General features: G+C 34.8%; 1 protein-coding gene across 1 annotated transcript; it reads left to right on the top strand.

The window, feature by feature from the left end:
- Positions 1–178: 178 nt before the first annotated feature.
- LOC107718018 (calcipressin-1-like) lies at positions 179–13467 on the top strand. Its single transcript, XM_016524936.1, has 4 exons — positions 179–312; positions 10376–10549; positions 11583–11742; positions 12795–13467. Exons 1-4 carry the CDS (start codon positions 193–195, stop codon positions 12965–12967), a joined length of 627 nt encoding a protein of 208 aa, XP_016380422.1. The 5' UTR covers positions 179–192; the 3' UTR covers positions 12968–13467.
- Positions 13468–21241: the final 7774 nt, after the last annotated feature.

The raw sequence follows: 21241 nt of genomic DNA, 5'->3' as shown, positions 1-21241 counted from the left end.
ACTATGCAGCACATTTCATGTGCACTAGCTTTGCACGAACAGTAGCGTGTGTCAGCTTGAGGTTTTGGAGACGCTGCTTTTGCAGAAGGTAGAAAGCCGAGCATGACGCCATGAGCTGAGCGCTGAAACGTTTGATCAAAGGCACCGCAGTTGAGATCAAAGGCACCGAACGCCGCGGTTACATCTGTTGCCATGCAGCAGTCAGAGAGCGGCGGAGGGGCGGCGACTTCTGAAGTCCAGCTCAACGACCAACCCAACGCGCTCATCGCGTGCAAAGTGCCAGAAGAGGTTTTTAATGAGCAGCAGTTAAAGGTAGGCGTGCACTCGCTCTGCTTTTACCCTGATTATCACCCGCTTTACCGCAGCAGTCAGACCCGATCTCGCGGAAGTGTTTTCCATCAAAGCCATATAGGACACGAACTACATTGTTGTTCTTTACCAATCACAATTCATTTACTGGAGTAAGGCTTGTGGGACATGAGCATTGCACAAACAAAAAGCTTTTTATTTGTGTCATGGTAATACCATTGTTTCATGCACCTTGTTTTCTTGGACATGGTACTGCCATGTGTTTGGACATTGTCCCTTGACGAATGGTAGTTGCATATGCACCACAATAATACAATGTTTTGGACATTTTACTTTGGGAATGTGATGTCTTTTCTGCCTTGTTTTACTAAAATGCAACAAAAAGTGCCATGGCACTACACTGTTCTCTTGGACATTGTACTATGGTATTTTGGAAATGCATTTTTATAATTTTTTTGGACATAGTACCACAGTAGTTTTTTTAGGGTGTACACTTGTAATCTACATTAATTTGAACAAATCCATGTCCTGCAGATAATATGCTAAAAAGCTGAAAGGCTTTAGGTCTCAAGGCGGGCATCACAAGTGTATTTGTAAACATGCATCTTGTGTTTAATAGAAAATGCATCGCGATTTCACTTATTTTAGTCATATTTGCTCCCTCACAATACATATCTGCCTCAATACTAAACAAACCAAACAAGTCAGTCTACTGTGCCACTGTATGAGCCACACCGAATTCATTTTATGTAGAATCTGTATTGTTTATAAAATGGTTTACAAGAAATTACCTAAAGGAATAGTTCACTCAAAAGTTAAAAGATGTAGATGAGTTTGTTTCTTCATCAGATTTGGAGAAATATAGCATTGCATCAGTGTCTCAGCAATGGATCCTCTGCAGTGAATGGGTGCCGTCAGTATGAGAGTCCAAACAGCTGATAAAAACATCACAATAATCCACAAGTACCACTCCAGTCCACCAGTTAACATCTGGAGAAGACAAAAGCTGCTGTTTGTAAGAAACAATTCCATCATTAAGATGTTTTTAAAGGTGTCATCGGATGCAAAACTCGCTTTTACATGTTGTTTGAACATAAATGTGTGTTGGCAGTGTGTGTACACAACCACCCTATAATGATAAAAATCCACCCAGTGGTATTTTTTGAATCTCTATAAATATTATCCCCTTTTTCAAATCAAGCCATTCTCAGCTTATTGGCTGTGTGACGTCACACAGACCCAGGCCACTCCCACGATAGTTGACTGACACGGCCGTCTTACCTTAGACCCGCTCTGAGTGAGCTATGAAACAGTCCAAGAATGACAAGAATGGCTCCTAAGTGATTGAGGTGTTTTGTTGTTGGATGTAATAATGAACATAGCAGTCGTCATTTACTCCCGACATCTGAGCCGCTGAAGACGCAGGGGATTAACGTTACTTTCGTTTTTGAAGGGAATGCGCCCTCCAGTCTACCTAAATGCGAATCATTCGTGATCCAGCTTCACCTACAGATGAAGTGAGTATAAGGGTTTTTTTATGAATTTTTGCAAATCGCCTTTCCTAATAATATGCTAGTTAGCAAGTTTCGCGGCTAAAGTAAACAGGACGGCTCGTCACCCCACAGAAGAGAGGGGTGACGAGAGCTCATTAGCATTTAAAGGGAAATGCAGCAAAACAGATTGCTGTGAAAAGAGCTGATATTAACAAGGTAAAAAGGGTGTTCTTTACACTACTATTGAGAAATTTTAACCAAAGTATGTTATAGGGCTGCACGATAAATCGAAATGGATTCAACTGCTTTCATTGATTCAACGTGACTAATAAACACACGACTACGGCAATATACGGTTTATCTGAGTTCTTATTATTATAATTTTCATTAAAATAAAGTATATTTATAATGCAATGCCTTTATCACTGCTTAAATACTATGAAATATGTTGCGTGCCTTATTCTGTGTGAGAAGCCACATCATCTCACAGAAGGATTTATTTCAAACACTCGACTGACGTTATGAAGTGAGTTTGGAGTAAAAATATGTTATTAAATGTGGTATTTTCACATGCTTTCAGATGGAGCAGCATTTACTTCACAGAGCCGTAGTTCACTGAGAAGCTACGCAAACAGCTTTCATTATCGCGAACGATTTCTTCGATTTCAGAATCGCGCAATAAAATCGTCTGCAATTTTTTTTGCGTAACTTGTCAGTGAAATACGGCTATGTGTAGTAAATGCTGCTCCATCTGAAATCACGTGATGATGATTTACTGCTGATTACAGACCCGGCATTACTAACAAAATGCGCATGACAATCGCATTCGATTAATCGTGCAGCCCTAGTATGTTATAGACTTTTCATTAAGACCCCAAAGAATCATATCAACTTGTGGAAAATGGGCATCCGATGACCCCTTTAACTTCAAACCATTGCTTCTGGCTTAAACCTTCTGTCCGAGTCCATAATCACGCTTCCTCCAGTGAAAAAGTGGTCTGGTCTGAATCAGGAGAGAAATCTGCACAGATCAAGCACCGTTTACAAGCCAAAAGCTCTAAACAAATATGTGGCTGGATTTTGATGTGAGAGACAACAGGAGATGGACTTTTTAACTGGAAGGAAGCATTATTTTGGACTCGTATTTTAGCCAGAAGCAATGGTTTAAAGTTACAAATGTCTTAATGATGGATTCGTTTCTTACAAACATGCAGCTTTTGTTTTCTCAAGACGTTAATTGATGGACTGGAGTTGTGTGGATTACTTGTGTTTTTAGCAGCTTGTTTGGACGGCACCCATTCACTGCAGAGTAAGCGATGTAATGCTAAATTTCTCTTCGGCCCGACCTTCACCTGTTTTATTGGAAAACTAACAGCACACTTTTTCTCAACAGGAGGAGACCTGAGGCATTATTTAGGTCTATAGCACCGATGATTATCGATTGAAGTTTAATACTAAGTTTGAGCAGAACGTAATCCTGATGCTCGACTGAAAATCTCAGTTGGTGCTTCTCTCAGTGATGTGATTCTTAACCCAACACAGTCCATTTTCCATCCTCTCCCTCATTTTCCATTCTAATAATATGACTATGACCCGCTGGGGTCTCTGTTTAGTGAGGGTGTTTGAAGCTTCCACAAAGCCATGGCTTATTTTAGCTCCACACCTGCTTTACTGCTACAAAAGGACGTTCAGTGAGGAACCAGACTCCTAGAAATATCCTTGACCTCAGCTGCTCTCATGGAAAAGAAGAGCATTTTTTGCTTTGCATTTTTTTTCCACTGAGGTCAAAGGTCGCTCGCTGTCCTAGCTCATATTTATCTCTTGAAGCCACTTATGAAACAGTTGTTTTTCTCTGCCATGCATGACTTTCATCCCAGTATTGTTTAAAATCAGGCTTATTATGTAATATCGCCATTTCCAAAGAGGGCTATTTTTAGCAGGAACTTGGATTAAGTGTGGAATTTGAAACTATCCCATAAAAACAATGGAAAATGTGTTAGCGAAGAAGGCCAGGTGTCTGTCAGGATTACTAAATTATAAATAAACAAGCTGTGCTTTTCCATAAGACAGAGCATTGCACAAATCTGATGTAAAAGTGAAGTCGGTCATTTTTTTACATCTCCGGTTTTTATATGGAAAGATTATGATATTTCTATATATATATATATTAACTTTAATTTTGGCATTATTAAATATCTCTGATACTGTTTAAAAATGAATTATCTTTCTCTATGAAGTTGAGTGACTAAATTGTGATTCATTTCAATTATGTCATGAATTGATGAAATAAAAACCATGTTGTGATTGTTCTTTTGAACGTAACACGCTGAATGGTCATTCTGTATATTATAGGTCTTCCCTTGAAAGGATAGTTCATTCATAAATGAAAATTGTTATTCCAAACTCGGATGAATTTCTCTATTCATCAGAGCACAAAAGAAGAACGTAAAGATAGCGTGAAATTAATCCGTAAGTCTTCTGAAGTGGCGAGCGCTTTGTATGATGAACAGAATACAGTTTAAGCCTTTATTCACCCTCAAATTAAATAATTTGAGCATTGCGTTGCCACATTTGATGTAGTTCTTTAGTGTAATGTTTGGAATGACATGACAATGAGCAAATGATGACAGAAAGTTCATTTTTGGGTTAATTATCCCTTGTCCAATGACTGAGCAACCTACACTGCGATTGAGTCTGTATGTTTTTTAATGCTTTTGAAATAAGTCTCTTCTGCTCACCAAGGCTGCACTAATTTGATCAATAAATACAGTAAAATTGTGAAATATTACAATTTAAAATAGCTGTTTTCTATGTGAATCAAATCTGAATTTTCAGCATCATTACTCCAGTCTTCAGTGTCACATGATCTTCAGAAATCATTCTAATATGCTGATTTGCTGCTCGAGAAACATTTCTGATTATTATCAATGTTGAAAACAGTTGTGCTGCCCAATATTTTTTTTGTGGAAACCGTGATACATTTTATTTTTCAGGATTCACAGCATTTAAAAAAAACAGCATTTATTTGAACATTATAAATGTCTTTAATGTCACTTTTAAACAATTGAATGCATCATGCTTTAAAAATATCTTACTGACCTCGCATGTGTTATGGTTAAGCATTAGACATTCCAGGTCACTTTATTCCACCAGCTTGTTTTGAAAGGTAAAGCTTCACCTGTTTCTGTGTTTGTAGTGTAATGTCTGCCTGGTTGATGTTTGACCGCTCTACCTCACCCAAATCCTCATTTTAATCATTATTAAAGAGCCAGCGAAACAGTGCAATTGAGAATACTGTACCAGTACCATCTAGCATGGGGAAATGTTGAAGCTGTCCTGCATTATGGCTGAGTGCACATGTGACTCGGCTTTTGTCCTGGGATTGACTCTGTCCCGTATGCATGAGTGCTCTGCGTCTGTTCCTCCAGTGCAGCACCGTAAACCTGGTTCTGCGTTCTCTCTGTCACCTTTCATAGCAGAAACTGTGACTATATGTTTGAAGTGAGTTTGAAGCTAATGCACAGATGGTGTGTCGCACTATGGCTGCGTGTGCCCCAGGGCAAATTACATGAAATACTTCTGAAGCTGATGCATTAGAAGTGGACAGCGTGTACCTACAGTACACAGAATGTATTTACCCCTTTAGTACAGTAAATACAGGATAATGGAGGGTATACAATATGAATGACTTACGCAGCCAGGCTTAGGCTGCTCGGTGTCTGCTCAGAATTCAGTGCAAAATGCAAAGCCAGACTAAATGATGCCTGCTCTGAGGCACTTCAGCCCCTAGTAGCAAAGTAGCCTAGAGTTTTTTTTTACAATATAAATAAATGCATTAATGCCAGCTCTGAGCAGTAATAAACAGTCTGTATAAAGCCGCCTAAATGCCACTTCAGAAGTGCTTCTGTGCCACCTTTACAGTGTAAATTAAGCAATTAGATAAAACGTTTGTCAAGACAGATAGAGGCGGGGTGTTGCGATGTAGTTGCTTGGATATTCTGGGTGGTTGCTAGGGTGTTGCTATGCGGTTGCTAAGGTGTTCTGGAGTTGCTAGGGTGTTGCTGCATGCTTGCTAGGGTGATCTGGGTAGTTGTTACTAGGCAGTTGCTAGATCGCTCTGGGTGGTTGCTTTGGGGTTGCTTAGATGTTCTGGATGGTTGCTAGGGTATTCTATGTGGTTGCTAGGATACGTTATGTGGTTACTAGGGTGTGTTGGGTGATTTCTACTAGGCAGTTGCTCTAGATGGTTTCAAAGGTGTTCTAAGTGGTTGCTAGGAGGCTGCTAGAGTGTTGCTATACAGTTGCTAGGGTATTCTGGGTGGTTGCTAGGGTGTTCTGGAGTTGCAAGGAGGTTGCTAGGGTGTTGCTGCATGCTTGCTAGAGTGATCTGGGTGGTTGTTACTAGGCAGTTGCTAGATCGCTCTGGATGGTTGCTATGCGGTTGGTAAGGTGTTCTGACGGATTGCTAGAGTGTTGCTATACAGTTGCTGGTGTGAGTTGCTATGTGGTTGCTTGGGTGTTCTGGGTGGTTGCTAGGCAGTTGCTATGTTGCTCTGAATTGTTGCTATGCTGTTGCTAAGTTGTTCTGAGTGGTTTCTGGGAAGTTGCTATATGATTGCTACAGTGTTTTGAACGGTTGCTAAAGTGTTGCTGTGGTATTCTGTGTGGTTGCTAGGGAATTGCTATGCAGTTACTCAGGTGTTCTGGGTGGTTGCTAGGAGTTGTCTATGTGGTTTCTAGCATGCTCTGGAGGGTTTCTGTTGCTAAGTTGTTCTGAGTTGTTGCTAGGGTGTTGCTATACAGTTGCTAGAGTGTTTTGATTGGTTGCTAGAATGTTGCTGTGTGGTTGCTAGGGTGTTGCTATGCAGTTACTCAGGTTTCCTGATGGTTGCTGTGCAGTTTAAATAATATGACAATGTTATAATAAATACAAAAATTAGGTAGTGTTCATTAAAGACAAATAAATGCATATGATAATTATTATTGCACAGGTATTATAAACAGAAACAGAATATGATGTAAAGAATTTGCACCAATTTGCCACTGCTTTAATATTATGTCATTTAAATCCCTGCCATTTGAAGTAGCTCAAATGTCATTAAACTTTAATAGATCTACTGTAGATATTATGTAAATGGATCATATGTTCCATCATCATGTTCTTCTGTGCAGCTGGATATAAATATCATTTGAGGGCTTATGTGTACCACCGCTCACATATCAGCACAACTATCCGCTGTCTCACCTCCACTGCTCTTTGCATAACACCCATCTACTGTCTGCTTCCCTTTGCATTTTTTCCATCACCTTATTTCGGTTTCATATTTCCATTTTTCCATTGAGTCAGAGATGCGCCGTCTTTCCACAGCGAGCACACAAACCGCTGGTCGGTGTAATATTTAGACAAGACTCACGGGTTACTGTCTAACCATGCAGTCTTTACCATCAACACATTCACACACACAAACAAGAGTGAGTTCACAGCAGTCAGCTTGTTTTCTGTTGCCATTTGGTCTAAATGGTTCCCACGGTCATAGAAAACGGAGACATGGCAGGGAGTTTTTAAAATTGTACTAGAATATTGCACAAAACAAAAGTTGTTCACAAGCTGTAGCAATGACTGATTTGTGAGCAAATCGTTTTGAGTCAGTTCAGTTTAATGAACAAGTTCACAGAATTAATCATTAACAAATGAATGAGTATGAATCAAATGATTTTAATTGGTGAAAAAGTGTGCACTGTTAGTAATATTAATATATCCAGTTTACTTAAACTACCAAAAATCAGTTTTAACCAAAATGCACTGATAACCAGAATAAAAGTGATTCAGGATAACACGCATGACACTAAAATAATGCAATATACAGCAACTAAATAACAGAAAATGTAACACAAAACACCCTAATGTACATTACTGAAGAAAAAGAAACGGAAGCATTTAAATAATGTAAAAATAAAATATGTGATATTTCATGCAGGGATTTTTGGGAATGTCCTTTTACTGTAAATTATATGGTAATTCACTTACGCAAACCATAAATTTCTATTTTAAACTATTCTATTTCAACCATAAACTAATTAACAAGTTATTAACCATTGTTTACCAATTTCTGAGAATGTTTTTTTTGCTTTTTGTCACTCAAAACATAAATTTGACAGTATTTTACAGTATAATTGCATGTAGTGGTAAACCGTATATGGTAAGGTTTACTTACAGTTTACTAACTGGTTATTTAAACTTTTGGTTTAAATAATTTTTTGGTTTTTACTATTTTCTGGGAATGTCCTTTTTACGGTTTTTCACTGTAAATTAAATAGCAAAACCAATTGCATTATTTTACAGTAAAATGACATATAATACAATCTTAAACTATTTACAGATTTTAGCCATATATGATAAAGTTACTTAGTTAATACAATTAACAAGTTAACATCCATCTTTTTACCATTATCTTTAACAACCATCTTTTTACCATTTTCTGCAAATGTCCTTTCACTGTTTTTCACCCACAAATGTGCATTATTTACAGTAAAATTACATATAATACAATGTTAAAAGTTGTACTATTTTTTTGAGAATGTACTTTTTTTCACTAAGTTATATGGTAATCCACTGGCAAAAAAAACAAAAACATTTTCACATTTTTTTACAGTAAAATTACATATGCAATGTTAAACCATTTATATTTTCTCCACTGCATATGTAAGGTTACTTAAAGTTAACCAGTTAACAAGTTTTTACCATATTTTGGGAATGTTAAAAAGTTGTACTATTTTTTGAGAATGTACTTTTTTTCACTAAGTTATATGGTAATCCACTGGCAAAAAAAATAAAAAAAACATTTTCACAGTTTTTTTACAGTAAAATTACATATGCAATGTTAAACCATTTATATTTTCTCCACTGTATATGTAAGGTTTAAGTTTTTACCATATTTGGGAATGTTCTTTTACTGTAAATTATATAGTAATTCACTTGCAAAAGACATACATTTGACAATATTTTACAGTAAAATTACAAATAATGCAATGTTAAACCATTAACAGTTTTTCACCATGTATGGTAAACCTACTTAAGAAGGTTAAACAATTGCCAGCATTTTTGCAGTGCTTTTGTGTAAAAGCTACAAAGTTGCTACACCGGCGGACCATGAGATATTCAGTCGGCCACAGATTCGGGTAAGACTGATTGTTAGTGAGATGATCAAGTCAAGGTTTATTGACATTTGGATGCATTTCTCTTTCAGGTTCTGGTGCTAATTTAAATTCAACTAATCATTGCATCGTTTTTTTGTTTTTACATTTGGTCTTCCATAAGTTTAAAGGTTTGGCTTCTTTCATTACTTAGGACTCTAATGCATAACCTAATCTGCTCATGTTGGTCTGCTGATCTTGAGTTCTTACTTCTCCAGCCCTGGAGCAAAAGGATTGGAGGCTTGAAGCTTGAAACATGTTTACACGTTGTATTCAGTTGATTTCTATTTTTGAGTTTAGGGTTAGTAGGATATATTTTTGGAAGGAGCTGTATAGGAACTTTCAGCAAGGATGCATTAAACTGATCAAAGGGGACAGTAAAGGCATTTATAATGTTACAAAGATTTCTATTTCAAAAAGATGGTTCGAACTTTCTATTCATCAAAGTATCCCAAAAAATAAATTGCATCACGGTTTCCACAAAAATATGAAGCAGCACAACTGTTTTCAACATTGATAATAATCAGAAATGTTTCTTGAGCAGCAAATCAGCATATTAGAATGATTTCTGAAGATCATGTGACACTGAAGACTGGAGTAATGAAGCTGAAAATACTGCTTTGAGCACAGCAATACATTATATTTTAACATATTTACATAGAAAAAACTTTTTTTAAATTGTAGTAATGTTTCACAATTTTGCTGTATTTTTGATCAAATTAATGCAGACTTGGTAAGCAGAAGAGAATTATTTCAAAAACAATAAAACATATTACAGACACCAGACTCTTGAACAGTAGTGTATGTTGGATCTCATTAATTAAACTTAAGCAGAATGAATTTCTGTCTAAATTGTTTATTAAAACCAATAAATTAACACTCCTTACATTAAATAATTGCAGGCAAGTGTGTTGCATGCATGAAAAAATACGAAGGAAAAAGAAAAACTCACAAACTGCTGGAGCCAATATTTAGAGAGATGATAGAAATGTTGCTGTCTTAATAAATATTGAATTTATTGCATGCTACAGCAGAGCCCTGCTGAAGAAAACCAGCTTAAACCAGCCTAAGGTGGTTTGCTGTTTTTTTTTTTCTGCAGGATTTTTTTTACTTTGTTTGTTTGTAAAACCATTCTTTTGTAAATAGACACATTTAGTTCAATCTATGCAAGAATGGTTTTACAAATGATTTTCATTTTACTCCGTTTCATGATTTAGACCCGTAGGTTGTTTTTTTCCCTTCTATGATGTTCGCAACTCTCTTGTAAAATGTTTTTCTTGGATGAAATTGCACTGTTCTGTATTTTTCTATATTGTGATTGTCTAGTTTCATCTCAGTCCAGTTATTTGACATGTTTTTTCCTTATTTTGCGTCATCAGGAGCAGTTTGAAGCTTTGTTCCGTGCGTTTGATCCCAGCACGTCGTTCCAGTTCTTCAAAAGCTTCAGACGGGTTCGGATCAACTTCACCGATGCGTTGGCGGCAGCCGAGGCCCGAGTCAAACTCCATAAGAGCGACTTCAATGGAAAGGAGATGCGTCTGTATTTCGCTCAGGTAAATAATCCTCACAAAGAAGTAATACATGGTACTCCAAGGTGCTCTAAAGTCTAGCATGGTACTTTTTGTTTAGTGATGAGAGCATTTGATTAATTATACTGTATTTATATTGTAATATAATGTTCATGGTCTTACATCTTAAAGGAATGGTTCATCCAAGATGTAGATGAGTAAATGTAACGTTACATGACTTGCTCAGCAGTGGATGCTCTGCAGTGAATGGGTGCCGTCAGAATGAGAGTCCAAACAGCTGATAAAAACATCACAATAATCCACAGCACTCCAGTCCATCAGTTAACATCTGGAGAAGACAAAAGCTGAGTGTTTGTAAAAAACAAACAAATCCATCATTAAGGTGTTTTTAACAATGTATTGATTCCGGCAACAAGTCCTGTATCCGTAATCAAGCTTCCTCCAGTGAAAAAGTGTTCTTGTCTGAATCAGAAGAGAAATCTGCACAGATCAAGCACCTTTTACAAGCCAAAACAGCTCTAAACAAATATGTGTGTGGATTTTGATATGAGACAACAGAAGATGGACGTTTTCACTGGAGGAAGCGTTATTATGGATTATAGACTCGTATTTTAGCCGGAAGCAACGGTTTAAAGTTAAAACGTCTTAATGCTAGATTTGTTTCAGCTTTTGTCTTCTCCAGATGTTAACTGATGGACTGGAGTGGTGCGGATTACTTGTGGATTATTGTGATGTTTTTATCAGCTGTTTGGACTCATTCTGACGGCACCCATTCACTGCAGAGCATCCATTGCTGAGACACTGATGCAATGCTACATTTCTCCAAATCTGATGAAGAAACAAACTCATCTACATCTCGTATGACCAGAGGTGGTGAGAACATTTTCAGCAAATTTTTTCTTTTGATTTTCATGAATGCATGAAATATTAAAATGTATATCTTGAATGCGATGTCAGTCGCTTTGGATAAACGCATCTTAAATGTAAATGCATATGTTTTTCTCTTTCTGATTTGTTTGTTCCTTGTTTCCTCCATTTTTTCTCTTCTCCCGTACAGTCAGTACATATCGGCAGTCCTCGTCTTGAGCCTCCTAAACCAGAGAAGCAGTTCCTCATCTCTCCTCCAGCGTCGCCCCCTGTAGGCTGGGCGCAGTCGCAGGACGCTAAGCCCATCATCAACTATGACCTGCTGTGTGCTGTGTCTAAACTAGGACCAGGTATAACCTATTTACCTCATTTCCATGGTATACCTTGAGACTAAAACCTTTTTGAGTGCTGCACTATATATATCAACAGCATATGCTGTGTATACAGTCAGCAAGATTTTTTTGAAGACATGAATATTTTTACTAAGCAAAGATGCATTCAATTGATCAAAAGTGACTGTAAAGACATTTACACTGACAAAGAATTTGGATGTTTTTTTGATGTTATTGAAAGAAGCCTCTTCTGCTCAACAAGGCTGTGTTTAATTGATCAAAATTACAGTACAAATTTTGAAATATTATTGCAATTTAAAACAGCTGTCTTCTATGTGAATATCTGTTACAATGTAATTTATTTCTGTGATCAAAGCTGTATTTTCAGCATCATGACTCCAGTCTTCAGTGTCACACGATGCTTCAGAAATCATTCTAATATGCTGATTTGCTGCTCAAGAAACATTTCTGATTATTATCAATGTTGAAAACAGTTGCCCAATACTTTTGTGGAAACTGTGATGCATTTTTATTTTTCAGGATTCACAGATGAATAGAATGTTCAAAAGAAAAGCATTTATTTGAAATCGAAATCTTTTGTAACATTATAAACATCTTTTTTTTTTTTTGCTTGTTTGTTTAAATCATATTTACCCCAAAGAATCCTGAAAAAAATGTATTACAGTTTCCACAAAAATATTGGGCAGCACAACTGTTTTCAACATCGATAATAATCAGAAATGTTTCTTGAGCAGCAAATCAACATATTAGAATGATTTCTGAAGATCATGTGACACTGAAGACTGGAGTAATGATGCTGAAAATACAGTTGCGCATCACAGAAATAAAATACATTTTACAATATATTCAAATAGAAAAGTTATTTTAAATGTAAATATTATTTCACAGTATTACAGTTTTTACTGTATTTTTTAATCGAATAAATGCAGCCCCAGTGAACAGAAACGTTCAAAAACATTTTTTTTTTTTTTTTTAATTCTGTTATTTATATCAGTACAATATTAGTTAGTGGAATAATTGATGTTTGCAATGTTTTCATGTATTTTTAGGAGAACAATACGAGCTCCACACTGGAACCACCAACACACCCAGTGTGATCGTACACGTTTGTGAGGATGACAGCTCCGACGGCGAAGACGAGACAGGAGAGGGCGGCAAACGTGCGCGACCCAAGATCATCCAGACCCGCCGCCCAGATTACGTCCCATCCGTCAACCAGTGAGCGGCTAATTCTGGGCCGTTTCATCTTCTCAACCAACACTGGGATAACTAGGAAGCATGCGGTCATGCAGTTCATCATCCTCGCCACCGGGGAGGCCGGCGAGCATCAGATCCTCTTCCTAGTTAGCGAGGGAGTCGACCATCCTCATATCTCGCGTTTCATTTCTTACCATCCATCTCTGATGGAGTCAGGGACTTTGAGGACTTGGGAGAGTTCCTCTCATCTTACGAATGTCATTATTTGCTTGACGTCACAACTGTGTATTTTAATAATCCGAGAGAAAAGCGGCGGTAAAATCTGAAGGAGTTTTCATGTAGCACAAACAAACTGAACATTGTGTCTGAAGTGTGTATCGTTCGGGGCCACTAACATGTACTCATCGCCATTATCATGTATCGTCTCTACGTTTAGTCACTCGTACAGTCTTTGAAAGTCATTATTATTGTTGCTGAAGTTCTTCACAAGCTCCAAGTATTATGCACTTTAAAAATAGAGCCTTATAATGTGGTAAACGGTAACACTTTACAATAAGGTTCATCACTTTAGTTAACATGAACTAAGAATGAACAATACTTCTACAGCATTTACTAATGCATTATTAAAATAAAAAGTTGTGCTTGTAAACATTAGTTAATGCACTGTGAATTAACATGAACTAACAATGAACAACTGTATTTTCATTAACTAACATGAACAAAGATTAATAAATACTGTAATAAATGTATTGTTCATTGTTTGTTAATACATTAACTAAGGGAACCTTATTGTAAAGTGTTACCTGCTAAACTGACAACAACATGAAGTACTTGTCTTTGTATATCGAGCGCAGCTGTGAACACCGACTTTTCCCGCCTTGGTGACGCAAGTGTTTTCCCGTTCATTTTCTCCATGTATCACCACATTTGATTTCATACAAAAAGGTATTTGAAAATTGGATCAAAAAGACACTTGTACTAAATTGTGTACTTGTATTATAAAATAAAATGTTGGCTATACATAATTGGCTCCATGTAAAAAATAGAACAAAAGTATTGACAATACTATGAAAAAAAAAATGTTGCAGAAAAGTTTCACTCAGAAATTCCTAGTAAATTTCAAAATGACACATTAAATGTTACATTAAAATTTTGAAAAAATAAAATTGTATTTTCTTGTACAGTGTACGCAACCATCTGTTTTATTTACAACTTTGAAAGGAAAACAGACAAATTTAAAGTGATATAAATAGTTGGCTGTATGAATAAATAAAATAAAATGAAAATTAAATTAAAACATATTGATTATACACTGAACAAATTTGGTTCAGAAACTATTTTTACTCAGAAATTGCTAGTAAATTGCACAAACAATTACAAAGAAACAGCAAGTCACTAAATTAAATGAATTTTTTAAGAAGAAAAACAATTTTTTTAAATTAATTAAATTAATACAATTAATTAAAATAATACAATTAATTAAAAAATTAATTGTCATTTTAGACGTTTTTTTTCTTATGAAATGTACTCAAAATAATTTTACAGTTACATAATTGGCTGTATGTATAAACAAAAAAAAATACTGACTATAAATAATTGGCTGCATGTATAAAATTAAATAAAAAATATTGACTGAAAAAGAATTGGTGTAGAATTTCCACTCAGAAATTGCTAGTAAATTTTACAGTTACAAAGAAACTACACGTAACCCATTATATAAAATATGGAATGTTGATGTAGGCAAACTAAAATAAAATAGTCATTTGCAGTGCATCATGGGAGTGAGCAGTCGCTTTTAACCTGTCTGTTATGATTTCCATTTCCATATCAACAGCGACTTTTTCTGATGAATGAAACTGAATGATTTAAAAAATAATAATAAACCCACAGAAGCACATATGATCTCTTAACAACCCTAATCAATCATTATGGAGAAAATGAATGTGATTTCTCTGGCAGACGTTCACTGTTGCGCTCTGTGACTTGTTGTGCTCTACTGTCTTTGGAGATGTTGTCCTCTTTTCCATTACTGTAGGAGACGTTCTGCTGTCAACCAGTGATTTTAAGCATCTATAACATACTGTGCATATTTGATGTATTTGAATGTAGCCAATATCTTAAAAAAACTTGAGGATTTCTATCAACAACAACAACAACAACAAAAATCTTATTCGTTAGCGAAATATAGAGGGAGGAAGCATTAACCTACCTTTAATAAAACTATCTTGACCAAAGAACTGAATCTAGTGTTTATTCGTGTTGTTTGAACCAGTCTTTGACTAACAGAAGATGAAAATTAATTTTATTTTTAATCATTTATCAAAGGTGTAAAGACTCAAAACAAAGCTAAGACTTTAGAAACTTTAAAAACACAGTGCAGTTGTTGATTGTTAGATTTTGAATATTCCAACTAGATAATGTACAGTATTTGAAAAATAATGTGTTTTTTGAACATTAAAGCATGTCAACATATTCTGTTACACCAAATACACAAAATAATGATCTTTAAAAAAGCATCATATGACCCCTTTATGCATTCATATTTCTTTAAGCATGATGTTGGTATGAAGCAAACGAACATCAGATTCAGAATCACTCAGTCGTTGGCTGTTGCTCATTTTCTGCGTGACAATGCAGGATCAGCAGCTTAAGAATGATCTGCTTCATAATTAAAATTGCTTTCAAATTACATCAGGACAGCAAAATGCATCAGGCAATGATGCTTGAGTTTCTTCTAAATGTGCTTGTGTGTTCGTAAAAACTGAAATACTCTATAATTCAAGAGCAAAATTGATCTGTTATTTCACCCCAAAGCAAAGAAAAATATTGTATAACGCGTAAAGATTTTTGCATCATGAGCCAGTACAAAAAATGCAATTATTATACGTTATAGTTATTAACTTAGGTATTCTATATATTATTATAAATGTTAATAGGTTAATTAAAATACTATATATAATCTATACATATAGAGATTATTTTAACTAACAATAGTTAATAAATGTTATATATAAAATAGTGCGATTAATCGCATACAAATGTTTTTGTTTGCATTATATACAGTATGTGTGTGTTCTGTGTATATTTATTATGTATACATAAATACACACATACAGTATATATTTAGATAATATTTACATGTCTATATTTATATTCAAATAATTTATTTATTTATTATAAATAGATATATTTAATATATAGACATAACCTATTTTTCTGAAATATATACATGCATGTATGTGTGTATTTATATATACATAATAAATATACACAGCACACATACATATATTATGTAAACAAAAACATTTATTTTGGATGCCATTAATCGTTTGACAGCACTAATATAAAATAAAAAAGTATATATAAAAAAAAATATTGTGTGTATATATATATATATAATTTATACATTTAAAAATATTTAATAAATTAATGAAATATAATAATTCATAATATATATAATTCATATACATTTCATAAACTGATTTTGGTTATCCAGGTTTCAAAGCTCAAGCATGTTAAACTCTGTTTCATCTACATTAAGTGTCATTTATAGCAGGTTCTTTCCCAGAAAGCAATGAGGTATTGATAAACAGGTCGATGTAACCTTGTCCTGCTCATATTTCATTTCTGCAGCTCACAGTCGCTTCATTCAGCAAGAGGATCTGTACAGCGGCACCTGCTGGTCATGCACAAAACTCTATGTAATGCCAGTACATACATCAAAATCATATGAAGTCTTTTATACCCTGTTTATTATACACTACTGTTTTGTTTTAGTCTGATTCATGAATACCACAATTCTGAACTATTTAAGTTATGAACACACAGCATAATTGGATATAGGAATAAAAACATTTTTATTTACAAACTTCTGAGATAATAAATAAAAACGGTGTATAAAAAGCAAGACTTGTGCAGCAGTCCATGTTGCCGAGGCTTTTGCTTTAACATCTGAATCCACACGTCACGCTGACAGCACTGCCGCAACAAACACAGAATTAACCCTGAAAGGGGCGAAGTATCCTGGGGGAAGCTTTGGTTGATCTAGTTCACATATTTATACATGCTGGAGAGGACTTACCGGTTTAAAAATTATTAAATGCTTACTTTTTTTGTAATCTGTGTCTAAATGTTTGTATCTCAGGAGATACCGTCGCCCTTTTAGGGGTATAATGAATCAAGACATAATAGCATATATACAGACTCGTGTATATATATATATATATATATATATATATATATAGAGAGAGAGAGAAAATCAAATATTTTTGTAATCTTGATAAAACACATATTGCTGGAAAGGTCTGACAGTCAAGGTTCCATATGTGACCCTGGAGCACAAAAGCAGTGTTAAGTCGCTGGGGTATATTTGTAGCAATAGCCAAAAATACATTGTATGGGTCAAAATTATAGATTTTTCTTTTATGCCAAAAATCATTAGGATATTAAGTAAAGATCATGTTCCATGAAGATATTTTGTAAATGTCCTACCGTAAATATATCAAAACGTAATTTTTGATTAGTAATATGCATTGCTAAGAACATTTGGACAACTTTAAAGATGATTTTCTCTATATTTTGATTTGTTTGCACCCTCAGATTCCAGATTTTCAAATAGTTGTATCATAACAAACCATACATCAATGGAAAGCTTATTTATTCAGCTTTCAGATGATGTATAAATCTCAGTTTCGAAAAATTGACCCTTATATGACTGGTTTTGTGGTCTAGGGTCACATATTTGGTTATAGAAGTGTTATTGTGACAGACAATGATTGATTTGTGACAGAAAACTTCTGAAACATTTGCAAAAACATTTTAAAAGAGTTTGGGCGTAACCCAGTGGTTATTTTTGGTATAGTGCCCAAACAAAATCTCACAGGAACCACAACTGTTTTGATATCAACTTTTAAATTTGGAACATAACTTGGTTAGACATATGGCTTTGATTTCATAGAAATTTTAGAGTGCAACCTATTTTATAAAATATGCATTTTATATACAATAAAATAAAAATAGTATACTACATTATCTTTACTGTAAACGTAAACTTTATTTATACTTATTTTGAAATGCTTTCACTTCAGCAATAATCTGCTATGTGTCTTCTTTAAAAAAAAGAGACCACCCTTAGGTCTGTATTCCAGAGCGTTGAGGAATTACAACCATGTTGCAACAAGCATTGATAAACAAGGGTTGTTTTCAGTGAATTTATACCCCCAAAGGGGAGACGTATCCTGGGGGATACTAACATTAAAATCCAATATAAGAGTCAAGTTTAGAAAACAAATCATGAAATTTTATTATTTGCAATAAATACATTTTCTGATGTCTCTTTATGGTTTTGCCCTTTTTAGGGTTAAACACACTGCCATTACTCTGCTCAGGTTCTGTCAATCGTGCGTTTATTCACCTGTTTTCTGACGTCAGTCGTCCTTCTTGTTATCGATGAGCTCCTGCGTTTGCAGAGCGAGTTTCTTCTGCATCTCCATCTGCTGTTTCAGAGCAGCTTCTGCTTTCTTACTCTGGTAGATCTTCGTTCCAGCAAACGCCAAACACAACACAAGCGTCTTCAGTGCCAGGATGTACAGCAGCACCGGCACGTCATCCAGAGCCTGACAACACACAGTTACACACGCCATTATGACTACAACAACACAAAACTCCCATTACAATACAACACACACATCATATCATTACCAGACGTTATTGTTATCAAAACTAAATATGCAATCACATTGAAAAAAAAAAAAAAGGATTGTTACATTGTTTCACTCTTCTGTTTGATACAGTTTTGTTATTGTTAACTCAAACTGTTAAAAAAAAAACATTTTCGGCAATTGAAATATTACACGAAAAACTTAAACCTAAATTAAAATTTGAAATGCTGATTTGGCCACAAACTGAAATAATTTTAATTTGTAAAAATTGCAAAAACTGATACTGAAATAAAAATGAATTAAAGCTAAATAGAAACATTTAACCTTCAAAACAAAACCTTAAATTAAAATGACAAAAGCACATGGCAAAATTACTAAAATTTGAACTAAACTGAAAACTGAAAACAAAAAAATAAAAGCTAATCAAAATATGAATAAATACTAGAATAGTATATAAATAATATTAAAAATGACATTCGTTTGATTACAGTGGTTATTGATACTAAAGTGCTAAAATGTTTCATATATTTTTATGTAAAAAATATAAATTTATTTTATGATAAAGTCACAGTGAGCATACAGGTGAATTTAAAATAATTTCAATACTTTAGTTTTCTGTACTGTACTTTCTCCAATATTCTATTCCAATAGACTATTCTTGTGAATATTGTTTTATTTCGTGATCAACTTCCTCAATAATCCTTAATATCACTTCCCATCTTATTTTTTATTATGAACTATTTTGTAGAGATCTTCCTTAATGAGATCAACCTGCAGGAAGTGACATCGTTCACAGGAAGGAAATGAACAGCAGCACAAACATCAGTGAGTATCTGTGAATTTTGCAATATTTTGGGGTTTTGGGTTAATGTAAGAAATGTGATTTTATTATTATCTATTTATTAACATCCAGTTCATTCTATTGTCATTATTAACTGGAACATATATATACATACATACATACATACATATACATATATATATATATTTATATATCGCCCATTATATTTACTTAAAAATTAATGTCACCATGTTTTGTACATTCCACTTGCGCCTGGGTCTTTTGCAGCTTCTGGTACATAACGTGGTGTAGTCATGAGGTGCTCGTTCACATTTAAAAAATGCTTCTAAACTAAGTTTTATCTGCAGACATGGTCTTCTTTAGGGATCTGTGTCTTTGTGCATACAGACATCTGACTGCTGAGTAGTGACTGTGTTTCTCAGCAATAGTATGCACCCTTAGTTTACAGAGAAAACACACGTAAATAAATAAATACACAAACACACACACACACACACACACACACACAGCAAAGAATACCATGGTAGCACTACAATAACACGATACTGCTATAGTAAATATCCAAAAACATGTTTTTACCATGGTACTTTTTGTTAATCTAGCGACTGTATTACTGACGAGGTAACGATACTATCAGCCAGAAAATATTATTAACACAATATTATTATCATCAAATACATCGTAATGTTCTGCATGCGACTGACCTTCCAGTTGATCATGATGAGGTTTTATTCTGTAGAATGAAGGTAAATCTGTCCGACTCTAAACTCTTCTTCTTCTTTCGATTTGATTGGCGGCTGACACTAAACTCAACTCGAGCTTTTTCTATTTATTCGCCATATGGGACAGTAAAATGACCTTTGGAGGCGTCTCGAGAACACACGAACCGAATTAACGGCTAGAACGGAAATCAGTATGATACCGGATTCTGAAGTAGGCGGAGCTTAGTAGCCCGGAAGTTGTTTCAAATTGGTCTGGGTGACCTGCATCAAAGACTATAGAAATACAGCTACATAAGTACATAGTAGAAGTACATAATCATAGATATATACGTACACAATATTTATTATGTCTATGGTGACCTGACGTGACAGCGTGTGCCACGTGGTGCATGTTTTCTCAGCGCTGTGAAAATGGATCTAGTCGTAATAAACTGGATTTTTCTAAAATATATAATTTAAATGATCAATTGAAATTAATAGATTATTATGTTTATAATATATTGTAATTTCTAAACTCAGTAAAAAAAAAAAAAAAACATAAATCTCGAGATTTGAATGCAGCTCAGTGAGAGATTTGGCTTTCTGTGCTATAAAGCGCCCCCTATAGCAGAATAAACGTTATGTTTCGTATTAGCCGACAACACTTGCCTCCCAATGCTCGCAATTCTCCAGATGACCAATCCCGCAGCGCATCCAGGTCACGTAATAACGACGCAGCCAATCAGATGGTCCTTTAAAGGGACAGCTCAGGGGCCTCAGCCGCCATAGCTGCAACACTTGCGTCATCAGAACAGTGTTCAACGCACCACCGTTTCCGTTTAAAAAACGTTTTGCACCGTTTTTGTCGGGGCTGAACGCAGCCCAGTTCTAGAAAGCTGATGAACATTATAGAAGGATTTAGAATAAATGTTTCATTAAACTGTTTTAAGTCTATCCTTAAGCGTTATGTAGAATAACTCTGAATACTGAAAACAAAAATAAATAAAAATTTAAAATATAAAAAAAAAGATATGTATTATATAATTGTAATATATTTATTGAAATATATTACGTAATATTTAATTACATTATATTTGAGCGGAATAATACAAATATAAGAAATTAATTTAAAATAT

The sequence above is a fragment of the Sinocyclocheilus rhinocerous genome, unplaced genomic scaffold (genome assembly GCF_001515625.1).
Source record: "Sinocyclocheilus rhinocerous isolate Xijiao unplaced genomic scaffold, SAMN03320098_v1.1 scaffold1835, whole genome shotgun sequence".
In the NCBI taxonomy this organism is placed as follows: Eukaryota; Metazoa; Chordata; class Actinopteri; order Cypriniformes; family Cyprinidae; genus Sinocyclocheilus; species Sinocyclocheilus rhinocerous.
Note: the sequence above shows the minus strand (reverse complement) of the source record. Positions and strands in the feature narration are given on the sequence as shown.